This window comes from Mastigoproctus giganteus, chromosome 10 (assembly GCF_048544385.1).
Source record: "Mastigoproctus giganteus isolate SK-2022 chromosome 10, ASM4854438v1, whole genome shotgun sequence".
In the NCBI taxonomy this organism is placed as follows: Eukaryota; Metazoa; Arthropoda; class Arachnida; order Uropygi; family Thelyphonidae; genus Mastigoproctus; species Mastigoproctus giganteus.
In genome coordinates this window covers 229910074-229926039 of record NC_143584.1, presented here as the reverse complement: position 1 = coordinate 229926039, position 15966 = coordinate 229910074, and the positions used below count along the sequence as shown (strand labels likewise).

At 39.7% G+C, this 15966-nt stretch overlaps 2 protein-coding genes across 6 annotated transcripts in view; one reads left to right on the top strand and one right to left on the bottom strand.

The window, feature by feature from the left end:
* Window positions 1–6620, bottom strand: part of LOC150080020 (caprin-1-like) — a 248578-nt gene extending 241958 nt beyond the window's left edge. For all 4 annotated transcript variants that reach the window (XM_090382371.1, XM_090382373.1, XM_090382374.1 and 1 more), the window contains exon 1: window positions 6270–6620. In XM_090382371.1, the coding sequence (XP_090238497.1) occupies window positions 6270–6383 (114 nt within the window). In that variant the 5' untranslated portion in view covers window positions 6384–6620. The remainder of the gene's footprint in view (window positions 1–6269) is intronic.
* Window positions 6621–6708: 88 nt separating this feature from the next.
* The window catches only part of TTLL1B (Tubulin tyrosine ligase-like 1B), a 262941-nt gene continuing 253683 nt past the window's right edge, over window positions 6709–15966 (top strand). For both annotated transcript variants that reach the window (XM_090384144.1, XM_090384143.1), the window contains exon 1: window positions 6709–6792. The gene's annotated coding sequence lies outside the window, so the exon portion shown is untranslated. The remainder of the gene's footprint in view (window positions 6793–15966) is intronic.

Here is a 15966-nt window from a genome sequence, read left to right as displayed (position 1 = left end):
CTTTAGGCCAAACACGATCAAAAGTTTGAGATGTCAAGAGCAACTACTTGTGTTTCACCGAACCTTTCCATTAAATTAGTCCATAAATGGGTAACATAAGCCAGAATATCACCAGCGAATCGACACTGACTGAATCCATACTGGCAATCTTTGATCAGACGGAAGATTTCTAGGTAGTTTAAGAGTTGGCGGTTAATTGATTTCTCCATCACTTTAGAAAGAGTAGAAGTAATTGCAATGGGATGATAATGATTTGTCACAATTTTTAGGAACTGGCTAGATATGAGCAAATTTCCAAGCAGAAGGAAAAACACCTTTGGAATAAGAAAGTGAAAAAAGGCGGCAAAGAATATGAGTAAGTTCAGGAGCACAGGTTTTGAGAACAAGTGGAGAAATACCATCGGGACCTGGAGCTTTCTTAGCATCACAATTCGTCAAAATCCTTCTGACATCCTTTTGACAGAAGACCACAGGAGGCATTGAATGGAGCGTGTTGGGAATAGTGGGAGGTGTTTTACCAAGATCGTTAATACATGAGTTGGAAGAAAAGTGGAATGCTAGCAGGTCAGCTTTATCCTTGGCTGAAGTGACAACAGAACAATCTGGTTTGGACAGAGGTGGGCAAAAGTCGCAGACAATAGCTTTGGCAAGAGACCAGAATACTCGGCTATCATTAGGGCAAGAAGCAAGTTTTCTACTCTTTGCCTATTCAAACTCTAGTTTGGACTGATTAATAACTGCTTTACAATTGTTGCAAGCTTTGGTGTAGGCAGAAAATGAAACTGAAGAATTAGAAACAAGCCAATTGCGATATGCAACGTTCTTCTCTTGAACGGCTTTAGCACATTTATTGGAAAACCAAGGTTTAGATAAAGGACGAGATTTTAAAGTGGAGCGTGGGATAAAGGATTCCATTCCTGCAAGAATAATTTCACTGACATGATCTGAGCAAACGTTGACATCAGAAGTTTTGAAACAGTAATCCGACCAAGGAAAAGAAATCTCGAGGGTCATCCATTTTGCATTCGTGTAATGCCAAACAACACGAGGTTGGGAACAGCCATGAGATAAAGGCTCCATTGGAGAAGAGACAATCACCAAGTTGTGATCTGAAGTACCTAAAGGACCTCTCACTTTGACCGTGTACTTAGAAGGATTGTATGTGAGAAAAAGATCAAGCGTGTTGGCTGTATGATTAGGATTGTCTGGTATTCTTGTAGGTAAATGAACAATCTGTGCAAGGTCATTAGTAATTGCAAAAGCCTCAGCATCTCGACCAGCTGGGTCGGTGTGACTAGAAAACGAAAGCCAGCTGGAGTTGTTAACATTAAAATCACCAAGGAAAATTACCTCACTGTTAGGAAAGTTGGGCTGAAGAAAGTCAAGTTGCAAAGAGAGGAAGTCAAATAGCTCCAAGTGATTAGCGGAGTTGGGAGAACGGTAGAGACAACAGATGAATTTGACACAATGAGGTAGAGAGATTTTAAGCCAGAGCAGATCAAAGTGAGGAGATTCCAAATTGCCAAGTCTCTGACAGGGGATATCAGAATGGACATATGCACAAGTATCACCTTTGAGCGAAAGGAATCATACAGTGAATAATTTGGGCATCTGAGATTAGTAGTAGTTGAATCAACAGATAACTAAAATTCTGTCAGAAAAAGAACATGGAGTGGAAATGGACATCTCTGAGATTAGAATCGAGACCATGTATATTTGCGAAATGAATTAGGAAGTGCTTGGGAGGTTTAGATCTTTTCGCAGATAAGCTTGCTCTATTAGTTTGACAATTCATGGTGTATTCAATAGTAAGAAAAAGTGAGTGGGAAATGCTGTATGAAGTAATGAAATTTCTGGATATGGCGTACACATGGTAAGAAGTAACCCAGATCCTTGACATAACGTGGCCTCGGCAATGCTCCCCACATACACACTACTCTGACTCCCTCCAGTCACTATCTGGCAGAGTAGAGGTAGCAGGATTATACACTAGCTGACCCGGAAGCCTCCTAGAGAGTTACCAATAGGTTCGGTCCAGTGTACTAACTAGCAGCCGGCCTGCAAACACCGTTTTAGAGCTGTACCCTCGAAATGTAAGGAATATTGGATCTCGCCACAATGTTCATCATAACATCAAAAGTCATCAATCATACTGCATGATGGAAGAGGTAGGGAAGGGTTGACCGGAACTTAGCTCTAGAGACTAAACATGGGTTCCACCACTTCAAGGCTCCAATAAGCAAAGTGGTGGTATTGCACCAGTTGATGAGTCATCTACCACCTAGTACTGCCTGGTAACATAGAGGGGCAACATTTCTCCATGTGGTGTGGGCACCACACCTCGATCTCTGTTTACGTTGGTTCACACCTGGGTGGTCACCCACCATGTACTTGTGCATGGAGGTTATACCCAGGATTACTAACATGTACCACCATAGTGAAGGTGCAAGCAGAGGATTTGGCTGTCACAGACTGTCCGGATTTTGCCAAAATTGGGTCCACTTGACTTGAGTGTCACCCAAATATCAGTTCCATCAGCGTTTTAGACTCCCAGGTAGCAAGTACAGGTTGTCTGACATATCTGAGAGAATGTCTGTGACAACCTCAAGGACGAAAAGGTAAAGTGCACCATAAAGTAAAGTTTTACCAACTTCTGTTTTCTGTAACCTCCCTTCATATGTATTTCCTCAAGATTTCAATCTACAGGAATTCAAGTCTAATGTCGACAAGTACCTTATTTCATCTTCTCAACCTTCAACTCATGCACAATACTAAGTACTATAGATTTTAATACCTCTTGTGCTTGGGATTTTCATAAAATAAAAAAAAATAATAATATACAGGAAGGAAAAATAAACACTCTTGATAGGCTAAATGTTTTAGTTTTTTCTCTTGTGGGAAGATACAATCGCCAGTTCAAACTAAATATATAGGCAGCAACACCAATTAACTTTCTGAACTGTGAATATATTATAGTACTTTCTAGGTTAGTAGTATTTAATTAACATTACTATTAGTAGTGGCAAATAATAAAAGAAAAGAAGCTTATACAGCATCAACAAAAAAAAAAAACAGAACCCTAACGTCTCCCATATCACTTGTCCATCCCTTCTAACAGTTCATCTAGTTCTTCCTTCAATTTATTGAAACTATTCACATCTACCAGATGGGAGATTGTTCCAACAATCAACTATTCACTGGCTGAAGGGTTAAACCACTGATTTATGAAATGGAATAATCATCTCCTTTTGTTCCCTTCACTAATCTCATAGATCTTTCTTTCTTTCTTTACTCATTTCAACAGATCCACATCCTTCTTAAAATAAGGCTTTGAGATCTGTATACAGTACGCAAGGTGTGGCCTAATGATGATTTTGTCTTATGGATGTGCCTTACACAATGAGAAAATTGCCTCCTTATTCTTGCTGGCAAAATTCCCATGAGCTGTCTGCACCACTCAGAGATCTTCATATCAAACTAAAGGGTTACCTACCTCCAGGTCTTTTTTTCACTTTCCCTACTCAGTGTGGTACCATACAGATAGTACATTAATCCGAGATTACTGCTATCTGCATGCAGCACTCTGCACTTGCCAATATAAAAGTTCGGTTGCTAGTTCTCAGCCCACCTGCAGAATTTTTCTAGATCTTGTTGCAGTGGCATACTTTGCTTACTATTATTAACCACCCAGTCAACCTTTGTATCATCAGCACACCTAGGCTTTAAGCCTGATATATTTCTTCATCAAAATCATTAATACATATTAATGCAATTGTTTCTTTCTTTCCAAATTTTCTAAAAATTCACTGCGATTTATATACAGGCAAACCTGTATGACGTGGTACTTGTACAAGATGGTTTCGCTCTATGATTGATAAATTGCAGAAATCCTCGCACAACACGGAACATATATAACACGGTTTTGCTCTAACACGGTTAGAGAATTTCGGTAAACTTCGCATAACAGGGTATTTTTGAGCTTTTGTGCAGGGAAAACCCTGCTATTATGTTGGATATAATTTTTCGACATTTACACTCATTTTGAATCCAAGCTGTTGACTCGCTAGTCAAAAAAAATTAAATAAAATACTGAGAAATCCCTGTATTTTATTTTGTTGGGAAATACCATGTTACGTTCTGCGCTATTGAACTTGTGGAAAAAAATCAAGATTTCAAAGTTTTATTACTATTGGATAGCACACCAGGCCACCCAAAAGATTTAAGTCTTCCAAACGTTGAAGTTATATTCCTACCACCACAGTTGTACTAGGTTAATACAACTTCTTTCATTCAGCCATTAGATCAAGGCATTACATCCACCTTTAAATCTCATTACCTCAGAAAATCGTTAATGGATTTTGAAAAAAATTGATTCTGATTCTATTGAATGATGGAGACATGGAAAGATTTCTCAACTGTGGACTGTATCAGAATCATAGCTTTATCACTGAAAGAAGTAAAACCATTAACGTTAAATGTGTGTGAAAAAAATGTATGGCCAGAGTCAGTTCATTCAGGAAATATGGTCGAGCCGGAATCGGTGCGATAGCAGAACTTGCTAAGTCGGTAGGATTTTTGTTTGTTTGTTTTAGAGTTTTATGGCGCATTAGCATCTAAGGCTATAATGCGCCGTTAAGTCGGTAGGAGGGGAAGATTTTGATGATATGACTACTGAAGCCCTCATGGGTAGCACAGCTAACAGAATCACCCTCCTCCCCACATCGGTTGGAAAACATCTGCATTCGAATCCGTCAATGATGGGAGGAATTTTTATGGGCCTTTTTTCACAACATAGCTGAGTTAGTCTGGCTCGGGTGGGGTAGCATGGTTTTTCCTACTGGAAACTTGTCCAGGAGAAAAACTCGGGTTTTTTGTCCAGCAAAACAGAAAATCGACCTCAGAACACATGCAATTTATTGACAATAATACACAGAGTAACATGGTGTTAGTTGCCAATGCTCCTAAAAATAAAAAAAAATATGATTACAGAAGATGCTCAAGAATTACTGGTAGAAAGAGAGGCTGGTGAAACGGATTCAGTGGAAAAAATAAAGATTCTAAACTTGCAAATTTTACACTTAAAAGCATAAAGTTAGCCAAGCAATTAGAATCTTATTTTTTGAATGCAGATTCTGGAATGAAAGGAGCCCAAAGTTCAAAAATGCTTAGTTTCATATGATGAATTCTCAAAGATTTATTGAATTTTAAAGAGTGCAGAGGATACATGAAATACACTCAATCACGATATGATTGAGGTGTATAAGGCCTTGAATGGATTGAGCATGCTGAATTCTGATGGGATTCTTCCACTTGTTCGGATTACGAACCTAAGGGGGCATAAATTCAAATTAAGGAAAGAAAGATGTAGAATAGATGTGCGGAAATTTGCCTTTAGCCAACGGGTGGTTAATTGCTCGAGCAAATTTCCATCTGTTGTTGTGGAAGTTGATAAGTTAAATAAATTTAAGGAGAAACTGAACAAACAGTTAGAGGGAATGGTGGTGTAAATTTTTTGGCTGATGCTGCATAAGCTTACACTTGCATCACATGCCACTACTACTACTAATTTTGTTAACATTTTGGTAAAGAAATAGTGTATTTTTGTTAGCTTTTGGAACGTAACCCCCTCCTTTTGTACTTTTTCTTAGTCCCGGTTTTATAGGTACCTAACTACCATGTTACGAGGGTTACCTGCATAAGATTACAGAAGTCGATAGTTTGGGTACTTTTAATTACTCAATGCATATTAAAATGTTCTTTACATTTTTCTTTTTATTTACTAACAATAGGACATGCGGCAAAATTACTTCGGTGCATCGATACACATTCCTGTATTTTTTCATGCGGTATTGCCTGCATGAGCAAAGTAAATTGTACTAAATTATGAAGGAATCAATGACAAAGGGAGAATCTCTTCGAGGTAACTTTTATAATTGTGCATGCTTAGTTTGTTTTCCGTTTTCAGAACTTGTGCAGAGCTATATTTTAAAGTGGAAATAAAAATTAAATTAATTAAATATATAGCTGATTTGATAAGATGCTAAATAAAACCGTTATTTGCGGGATAGCTCATTTATCAAACTAGGAAAACGAAAAGCTTCATAGGTCGGACAGAAACACTACGTGTAAGCCTAATAGTTAGGCCTAAACTCAAAACCGGCTGCAAGAAAACTTCTGTATTACTGCGTCACGTTCCGTTACCGACAATAGCAACTCCCCATTGTAGCCATTAGAAACAAAAGGAAAGATTATAATATATTATAACTTACCTTTCGTTTTTCCAGATTACGGACTTTCTTTTCAACCATAGTAACAATCTGTTTTAGAGGATCTAAAGCCTCTGTTGAGGCTTGTTTTTCGAGTTTCGCAGAGGCGGAAGGCATCCTTCACATGCAACAACTGATATATGAACTGGATCAACGCGAGTATTCACGTGGTGACTTTTCTTTTGTCGACTACAGATTTGCAGTTTTACTACTCCAAAACACTTTTCCGCCACTGTAAACAGTTTTTCATTTCATCTATGCAAACATAATAATACAAAATAAAAAGATATATATATATAAACAGAACAATCCTCACAACGTCACTCCTTCATCAGCTATGTTTTCCGTCCAACACCCTCGACATATATTGGGTACAACGTTTCACGAAGCGGTAACTGATGGCGCCACTTGTCTCTATAAACAACATAATCAGTGGTACTGCATGTTGTTATTGATTGCTTCTAAAAATTTGTGAATTTAAAAGCGGCATCACGGCTTCTTTGTTGTGTAATGAACAATTAGTCCTGTGAGTATATAATTGAACTTATAAAATTTATATATTAGAAAAAAAAATTTAAACAACTGAAATCCGGAGAGAAGGAACTTCAATAGAATTGTAGCGATGTATACGAGTATCGTAGAGCAGCAGTTTCAAATACTATCGAGTATTCCTGTGAAATGATTATTATTATTATTAGTAGTATTAGCAGCCGTAGGGTACAAGAAAGCCTGAGGCTTATGCTGCACCAGCCAAAAAAAAAAAAAAAAAAAAAAATTCCTGAGTTACCCTGAGAGAGAGAAAGAAAGGAATCACCAAGAAAGAGAAGAAGAATGATGATATCCAGCTCAGGATCCTGGGTTTGCCAAGCCCATACTCTCCAGACGTGAGCCCCCTGGGGCTCACATACGGGAAAACAAAATAAAATCCATATCATAACAATGTTACGATAGCATTTCTCAGTGTTTGATGGGGGACCTCGTTTCCAATCATGATATTGTTACGTTTTATATCAAAATTTGCTGATTATATTAATTAAGGCCGGTTGACTAATAATCAGGGTATGTTTGCTACAACAAGACAGGCTAAATTAATACAATAAAAAAATGAGATTGTACTTTAATTTCAAAATGTTAGCAAGGTTCTACATCTGGGAATGGTTAAACAGGAAATTCCTTCAGTGTTGTAAAGCTGCAGGAATAACAGTGAGATCCTCCAATAAACAGGCAATTATTCTACTATAAAAAGAATGGTCAGTCCTCATTAGTAATATTACATAGAAATTACATAGTATTTCAAGAAATATAATAATTTGGATGAAAGTTTAAAAGAAGTGATTTTTATCATGGGTGATATGGCTGCATCTCACCCATGATAAAAACAATATGGATTTTCTTTTCTGCTGCATGATGATTAGAGCCCAGTGGTTCCCAAAAACACTATTTTAGCCCCATCCTATTCTTCAGAACTTCATGGAACTGGATAAGGATGGCAGTGTCTAGTTTTGACATGGATAGTCTCCACTATATGAGCTTACTGTCAATGAAATAAATTGGGCAAATACTGGACATATAAATGTGCATTGTAAACAAATTGAGCAAATACTGGGCATTTATATGACTATCATTTGCTCAAATTGGTTGTGAATTATAAAATACTACTTTTAAATCCATTATTGCTATATTAATTTTTTCTTTTTTTTTAAAAACCCCAAACATGAGAGGTATTAGAACCTATAGAACTTATTATCATTATGCATATTATGCATGGGCTGAAGGTTGAGAAGATGAAAGACGATATTAGATGACATTAGACTTAAATTTCTGTGGATTGTAATTTGTGATAAAAGAAGATACTTGTTGACATTAGACTTGAATGTCTGTGGATATTGTCATTTTCAGGAAATACGATTGTTCTGGAAACAGAAGTTAAATAAATAGGCAGAAGAAAAGTTGGTTCTGTCAGATCGAAGTTAGCATTATCATTAGTAGAGGCATATGATGCAAGAAAGCAAGCTTATACAGCATCAGCCAAAAAAAAAAAAAAAAAACTCATTTCACCATCCAATTGCTCCACACGTTTGTCCAGTTCTTCCTTAAATTTATTTAAACTATCAACTTCCACTGTGACACATGGAAGGTTGTTCCACCCATCAATCACCCGCTGACTAAAGGCAAATTTCTACACATCAATTCTACGTCTGTTTTTTCTCGATTTCAATTTATGTCCCCTCAGGGGTGTAATCTCAGCAAGAGCAAGAATTAGCATTAGCATTAATAGAGGCATTTGATGCAAGAAAGCAAGCTTATGCAGCATCAGCCAAAAAAAAAAAACCAACTTCCACTTCACCCCTCTGTTCGTTCAAAATACCTGTCCAGCTGAGCCTTAAACTTATTTAGGCTATCAACCTCCACCACAAGGGATGGCAGTCTGTTCCACCAACCAACCACCCGCTGGCTAAAGGCAAATTTCCGCACGTCTATCCTACATCTGTCTTTCCTCAATTTGAATTTATGCCCTCTCAGGTGATTTTTCTGAGCTAGAGGAAGAATCCCATCAGCATTGAGCATGCTTAAACCATTCAAGGCTTTATACACCTCTATCAGATCACCTCGCTGGTGCCTAGTCTCCAGACACTGTAATTTGCAAAACTTAAGCCTTTCTTCGTAAGAGCACCGATTTGTTCCATTCACTAATCTTGTTGCCCTTCTCTGTACTCGTTCTAGCAGCGCTACATCCTTCTTGAAATGAGGCCTCCAGACCTGTATACAGCACTCTAGGTGTGGCCTGACCATTGCCTTATACAATGGAATAATCACCTCCTTATCCCTGCTGGAAAAATTCCTGTATATCATTGACAATACGCCATGAGCTACTCTTGCAGCCCGTCTGCACTGCTCAGAGAACTTCATATCTGCCTGCACAACCACCCCCAAGGCCCTTTCATTCTCTACCACTGTCAGTGTAGTACCACAGAGTTGATACGTTGCTCTGGGGTTGCTGTTTCCCATGTGTAGTACTTTACATTTGTCAATGTTAAAGCCGACCGGGCTAGCCGAGTGGGTAAAGTACCTTCCCGGCAACCCAAAAGGTCGCGGGTTCGATTCCCGCCTCGGGCTTGGATCAAAGTACTGCAAAAACCTTGGGAGGTGCAATATGGCCACAGAAGCCGAGGCGCCAACAACTACCAAATCAAAAAAAAAAAAAAAAAAAAAAAAAAGTCAATGTTAAACTTCATTTGCCACCTCTCAGCCCATCTGCTCAACCTTTATAGATCCTGTTGCAGCAGCATAGTGTCAGTAGTGTCCTTGACAACCCTGCCAACCTTTGTATCGTCTGCAAACTTGGACATTAAGCTTGATATACCAGGCGCCTCCGTAGCCAGGTGGGAAGGAGCAGCAGTGCGTAGCACACGCTTCTTGATTAGACCGGGGTTCGAGCCCGTCACCACCAAATACGAAGGATGCGGAAAAGTCACGAAATGACCACCGCATATCCCGGAGCAATATGGCCTTAGTTGCTAATGCTCCTAAAAATCAATAACAAAACAAACTTGATATACCATCATCAATATCATTTATGAATACAGAAAACAATAATGGACCCAACACTGAGCTCTGAGGGACTTCACTAATAACATTAGTCCACAATGAGCAGTGTCCATTGATTACCACTCTCTGTCTTCTCCCCCTCAACCACCCCTTTATCCATAGCAGCAATTTGCCTCCAATGTCACACTGCTCCAATTTGTGTAGCAGTCTTCCATGTGCAACAGTATCCAAAGCCTTTCTAAGATCCAAGTATATAATATCAAAGTTATTCCCTGCATCCAGTTCTTTTGTGACTGCATCATAGTATCCAATCAAGTTGGTCAGGCAAGACTTCCCCTTAACAAAACCATGCTGTCTGAGCTATAACTGAAGTCTTGTCTAAATGAACCTGCAGTGCTTCTTTAACCAGTGCCTCCATTAATTTTCCTGGAACAGAAGTTAAGCTCACAGGTCTATAATTACTTGTGTCAGCCTTTGATCCTCCTTTGTGAATTGGGGTCACATTTGCACATTTCCAGTCTATGGGTACCTCCCCTGAGTCCAAGGAAGCTCTCATAATTATGGCTAAGGGTTTGCTTACTTCCTTTGCTGCCTCCTTTAATATAACTGGATAGATCCCATCCACCCCGGGTGCCTTTCTTGTGTTTATCTTCAACAGTTTCTCCTCCACTTTACTCCCAGTTATTTCAAGATTCTGTAGCTTACTGCTAGAGTTGAACACACCTCTGGCATTCCCCTTGCTGAATAACTCCTCATGTGTGAATGTCGATGCAAAATATTCATTTAGTTTGTTAGCTACCTGAGCAGGATCATCAACAGTTGACCCATCAATATCAAGTGGACCAATCTGATTCATCCCCTTCCTTCTAGAGTTTACATAAGTAAAGAACTGTTTGCTGTTTTTCTTTGCATCCCTTGTCAAGGATTTCTCGTAATCTGCCTTCGCCTGCCTAACCTCCTTTGTAACTTGGTTGCATATCAACTTGTATCTATCATAGGCTTCTGTGTCATGTGTTAATTTGTAAGTATCCCATGCGTTTTTCTTCTCTGCCATATGCCTCATTAGTTCATCTGACATCCATTTTGGCCTAAACCTTGAACAATATTTCTTAGTTGGTATGTAAAGCCTGGTAGCCTCCAAGATTAGTTCCTTGAATGCTTCCCATTTTGAGTTTGCTGTTGGTAACATAATCAGTTGGTCCCACTGTATAGAATTTAAATACTGTCTCAGTCCATCGTAGTCGCCTTTACGGAAGCAATAACCCTTCCCTTTACCCCTAATGGTAGTTACCTCTTTGAGTAAATCCCACTTCAGCACACTGTGATCACTGCCACCTAGTGGTTCATTTATCTGCAGATTCTTAATGCATGAAGAATCAATACTGATAATCAAATCAAGAGTATTACTCCCTCTAGTTGCCTCCCGAACATGCTGATGTAGAAAACAATCATCCAATAAATCCACAAAAGCCCTGCTAGTGTGTGAGTAACCAGCCCCCAAATTCCAGTCAATATCTGGGAAATTAAAATCTCCCATTATAAGACTCTCTGATTTACTGGCCCACTCTATTTCCCTGTACAGTTCCTTATTATACTCATCAGAGTCATTAGGCCTATAGCACACTCCTACTCTCAATTTTGATCTCCCAATGCTTATGTCACACCAAACTGACTCAACACTGCACTGTCCAGCGATGTCGACTGGCTTCACTTCCTTGGTTTTTATGTGTTTCTTAACTAATAGCATAACCCCTCCCCCTTCCTATCCTGGCTATCCTTTCTGTAGACGTTGTACTCCCCAAATTCCAGTTCTGCATCCCATATATCTGTGTGACACCACGTCTCTGATATCCCAACAATATCTGCCTTTGATGTTTTGAGCAATACCTCAAATTCATCAAATTTATTTACTAAACTCCTAGCATTGGTGTACACGCAAGTATACCTGCACCTGTTTCTATTCTTAGCTACCCTAACACAACCCACGTGTTTACTTGTTCCGCGCCGACCGGGCTAGCCAGGTGGGTAAAGTGCCTGCCTGGCAACCCAAAGGTCGCGGGTTCGATTCCCGCCTCGGGCTTGGATCAAAGTACTGCAAAAACCTTGGGAGGTGCACTATGGCCACAGAAGCCGATGCGCCAACAACTACCAAACCAAAAAAAAAAAATTTACTTGTTCCGCAATGGCTCCCAGCAGTCTCTGAAATACCGTGCATCTTGTTTTTCAGGCTTCTGCTCATTCTAATAGAAGCAGTGCAAGAATCTCTTTCACCTCTGTCAGTGGCTACTGTCAATCTATTGGTCTTTAATTGGTCTCCCCCCAAGCTAGCAGTTTTCCGACCCACCTAACACTGCCTCGATAGCATCAGCAAATATTCTTGCACCCTTTCTATTTATGTGTATCCCATCCCTGTAGAAGCAATCTCTCCTGTTAACAAGTACAGTCCAGGCTGAAAAAAATTCTACCCCTTGAGCCTTGCACAATCTTTCCAGCGCCGAATTGATCGACAAGGCTCTCATCATATACTCCCTCCTATCGTGTCTGGGCAGAATTGCAGACACTTTCAAATTCAACCCTAATTCTCAGCTTTTTTTCAACAGTGACCTGTGCTTGTTAAGTAATTCTTCCATCAGCATTGAGCCTACTGAAACCATTCAAGGCCTTGTACACCTCATAAGTGTCTAGTCTTGAGACTTTGAAATTTTCAGAACTTAAGAGCCTTTCTTGATAAGAGCAACCTTTTGTTCCCCTCGCCATTCTCATTACCCCTCTCTGTATTCATTCCAGAAATTCTGCATCCTTCCTAAAATGAGGCCTCCAGACATATATGCAGTACTCAAGGTGTGTTCTGACCATTGCCTTATATAAGAGGATACTCACCTCCTTATTGCTGCCAGCAAAATTCCTCTATATCATTGACGGCATGGTCTGCACTGATTAGAAAGCTTCATACCACTAACCTGAGTGTAGTACTGCATTGTTATGTTAATCTGCAGTTACTGCTACCCATATGCAGTACTCTGCATTTTTTTTTTTTTTTTTTTTTTTAGTAGAATCATTTGATCCAAGAAAGCAAGCTAATGCAGCATCAGCCAAAAAAAAAAAAAAAAAAAAACGCTCACATTTCACCCATCTCGTTACTCCAAATGTTTGTCTAGTTCAGCCTTAAATTTATTTAGGCTATAAACTTCCACAACAAAGGATGGAAGTGTGTTCCACCAACCAACAACCTGCTGGGTAAAGGCAAACTTTCGCACATCTATCCCACATCTGTCTTTCCTCAATTTGAATTTATGCCCGCTCAGGTGATTATTCTGAGCAAGAGGAAGAATCCCATCAGCATTGAGCATGCTCAAACCATTCAAGGCTTTAAGACTTTCTTAGTAAGAGCAACCCTTTGTTCCATTCACTAATCTTGTTGCCCTTCTCTGTACTCGTTACAACAGCTCTACATCCTTCTTAAATTGAGGTCTCCAGACCTGTATACAGTACTCAAGGTGTGGCCTGACCATTGCCTTATACAAGGGGATATTCACCTCCTTATCCCTGCTATAAAAATTCCTGTATATCATTGACAAGACACCATGAACTGCTCTGGTAGCCCATCTGCACTGTTCAGAGAACTTCATATCTGACTGCACAATTACCCCCAGGTCTTTATCATTCATTGCCTATCTGAGTGTAGTACCACACAGTTGGTACATATTTCTTGGGTTATTGCTACCCATATGCTGTATTTTGCATTTGTCAACATTAAACATATCAGCCACTTGTCAGCCCACCTGCCTAACTTTTCTAGATCCTGTTGCAGTATCATACTGTCTTCACTGTCATTAACAACCCTGCCAATCTTTGTATCATCTGCAAACTTGGACATTAAGCTTGATATACCATTGTCAATATCATTTATAAATACAAAAAACAACAATGGACCCAACACTGAACCCTGAGGGACTCCACTAATAACTTTAGTTTACGATGAGCATTGTCCATTGATTACCACCCTCTGTCTTCACTCACTCAACCATCCCTTTATCCAAAGCAGCAATTTGCCTCCAGTGCCACACTGCTCCAATTTGCTCATCAGTCTTCCATGTGCAACAGTATCAAAAGCCTTTCTAAGATCCAAATATATGATATCAAAGTTATTCCTTGCATCCAGTTCCTTTATGACCACATCATAGTATCCAATCAAATTGGTCAGGCAAGACTTTCCCTTAACAAAACCATGCTGTGTCCAAGCTGTAACTGAAGTCTTGTCTAGATGACTAGATGTCCTCCTCACAAAGGAGGATCAAAGGCTGACACAAGCAATTATAGACCTATGAGTTTAACTTCTGTTCCAGGAAAATTAATGGGGGCACTAGTTAAAGAAGCACTGCAGGATCATTTAGACAAGACTTCAGTTATAGCTCGGACACAGCATGGTTTTTTTTAAGGGGAAGTCTTGCCTGACCAATTTGATTGATACTATGATGCAGTCACAAAGGAACTGGATGCAGGGAATAACTTTGATATTATATACTTGGATCTTAGAAAGGCTTTTGATACTGTTGCACATTATTAATATTATTATTATTATTAATATTAGCCATATGGTGCAAGGAAGCCTGACGCTTATGCTGCACCAGCCAAAAAAAAAAAATTTCCCTATTACCCTGACAGGGAGAGAGAGAGAGGAAGAAAGGAATCACCAAGAAAGGGAAGAATGATGATATCCAGCTCAGGACCCTGGGTGTGCCAAGCCCATACTCACCAGGTGTGAGCCCCTGGGGATAAATGGAAGACTGCTGCACAAATTGGAGCAGTGTGACATTGGAGGCAAATTGCTGCTGTGGATAAAGGGGTGGCTGAGGGGGAGAACACAGAGAGTGGTAATCAATGGACACTGCTCATCGTGGACTAATGTTATTAGTGGAGTCCCTCAGGGCTCAGTGTTGGGTCCATTATTGTTTTCTGTATTTATAAATGATATTGATGATGGTATATCAAGCTTAATGTCCAAGTTTGCAGAGGATCTGGAAAGGTTGAGCAGATGGGCTGAGAGGTGGCAAATGAAGTTTAACATTGACAAATGTAAAGTACTACACATGGGAAACAGCAACCCCAGAGCAACGTATCAACTCTTTGCTGCTACACTGACAGTGGTAGAGAATGAAAATGCTAGGAGTTTAGTAAATAAATTTGATGAATTTGAGGTATTGCTCAAAACATCAAAGGCAGATATTGTTGGGATATCAGAGACATGGTGTCACACAGATATAAGAGATGCAGAACTGCAATTTGGAGAGTACAACGTCTACAGAAAGGATAGACAGGATAGGAAGGCGGGAGGGGTTAGGCTATTAGTTAAGAAACACTTCTCCCACACACAGTTCTCCCACAGGAACTAGTAGTTGTTGGTGACTCTATTGTCAGGAAAACGGGGAACATACTTTGTAAAAAGGATAGGTGGAATAGGACCAGGGTATGTCTGCCAGGGGCAAAGGTTGATGACGTTGTAGAGCGGATATCATCTTTTAAGGGCACAAAAAGGTGATATAGTTGTACACGTTGGCACTAATGATATTAAGAGTAGGAGACCGGCGGAATTACTTAGCAAGTACAGGTCACTGTTGAAAAAAAGCCGTGAATTAGGGTTGAACTTGAAAGTGTCTGCAATTCTGCCCAGACACGATAGGAGGGAGTATATGATGAGAGCCTTGTCGATCAATTCGGCCCTGGAGGGATTGTGCAAGGCTCAAGGGGTAGAATTTTTTTCAGCCTGGACTGTACTTGTTAACAGGAGAGATTGCTTCTACAGGGATGGGATACACTTAAATAGAAAGGGTGCAAGAATTTTTGCTGATGCTGTCGAGGCAGTGTTAGGTGGGTCGGAAAACTGCTAGTTGGGGGGGATACAAGGACTAATAGATTAACAGTAGCCACTGGCAGAGGTGGAAGTGATTCTTGCACTGCTTCTATTGAAATGAGCAGAAGTCTGAAAAACAAGATGCAGGATATTTCAGAGACTGCTGGTAGTCATTGCGGTACAAGTAAACACATGGGTTGTGTTAGGGTAGCTAAGAATAGAAACAGGTGCATGTATACCTGCGTGTACACCAATGCTAGGAGTTTGGTAAATAAATTTGATGAATTTGAGGTATTGCTC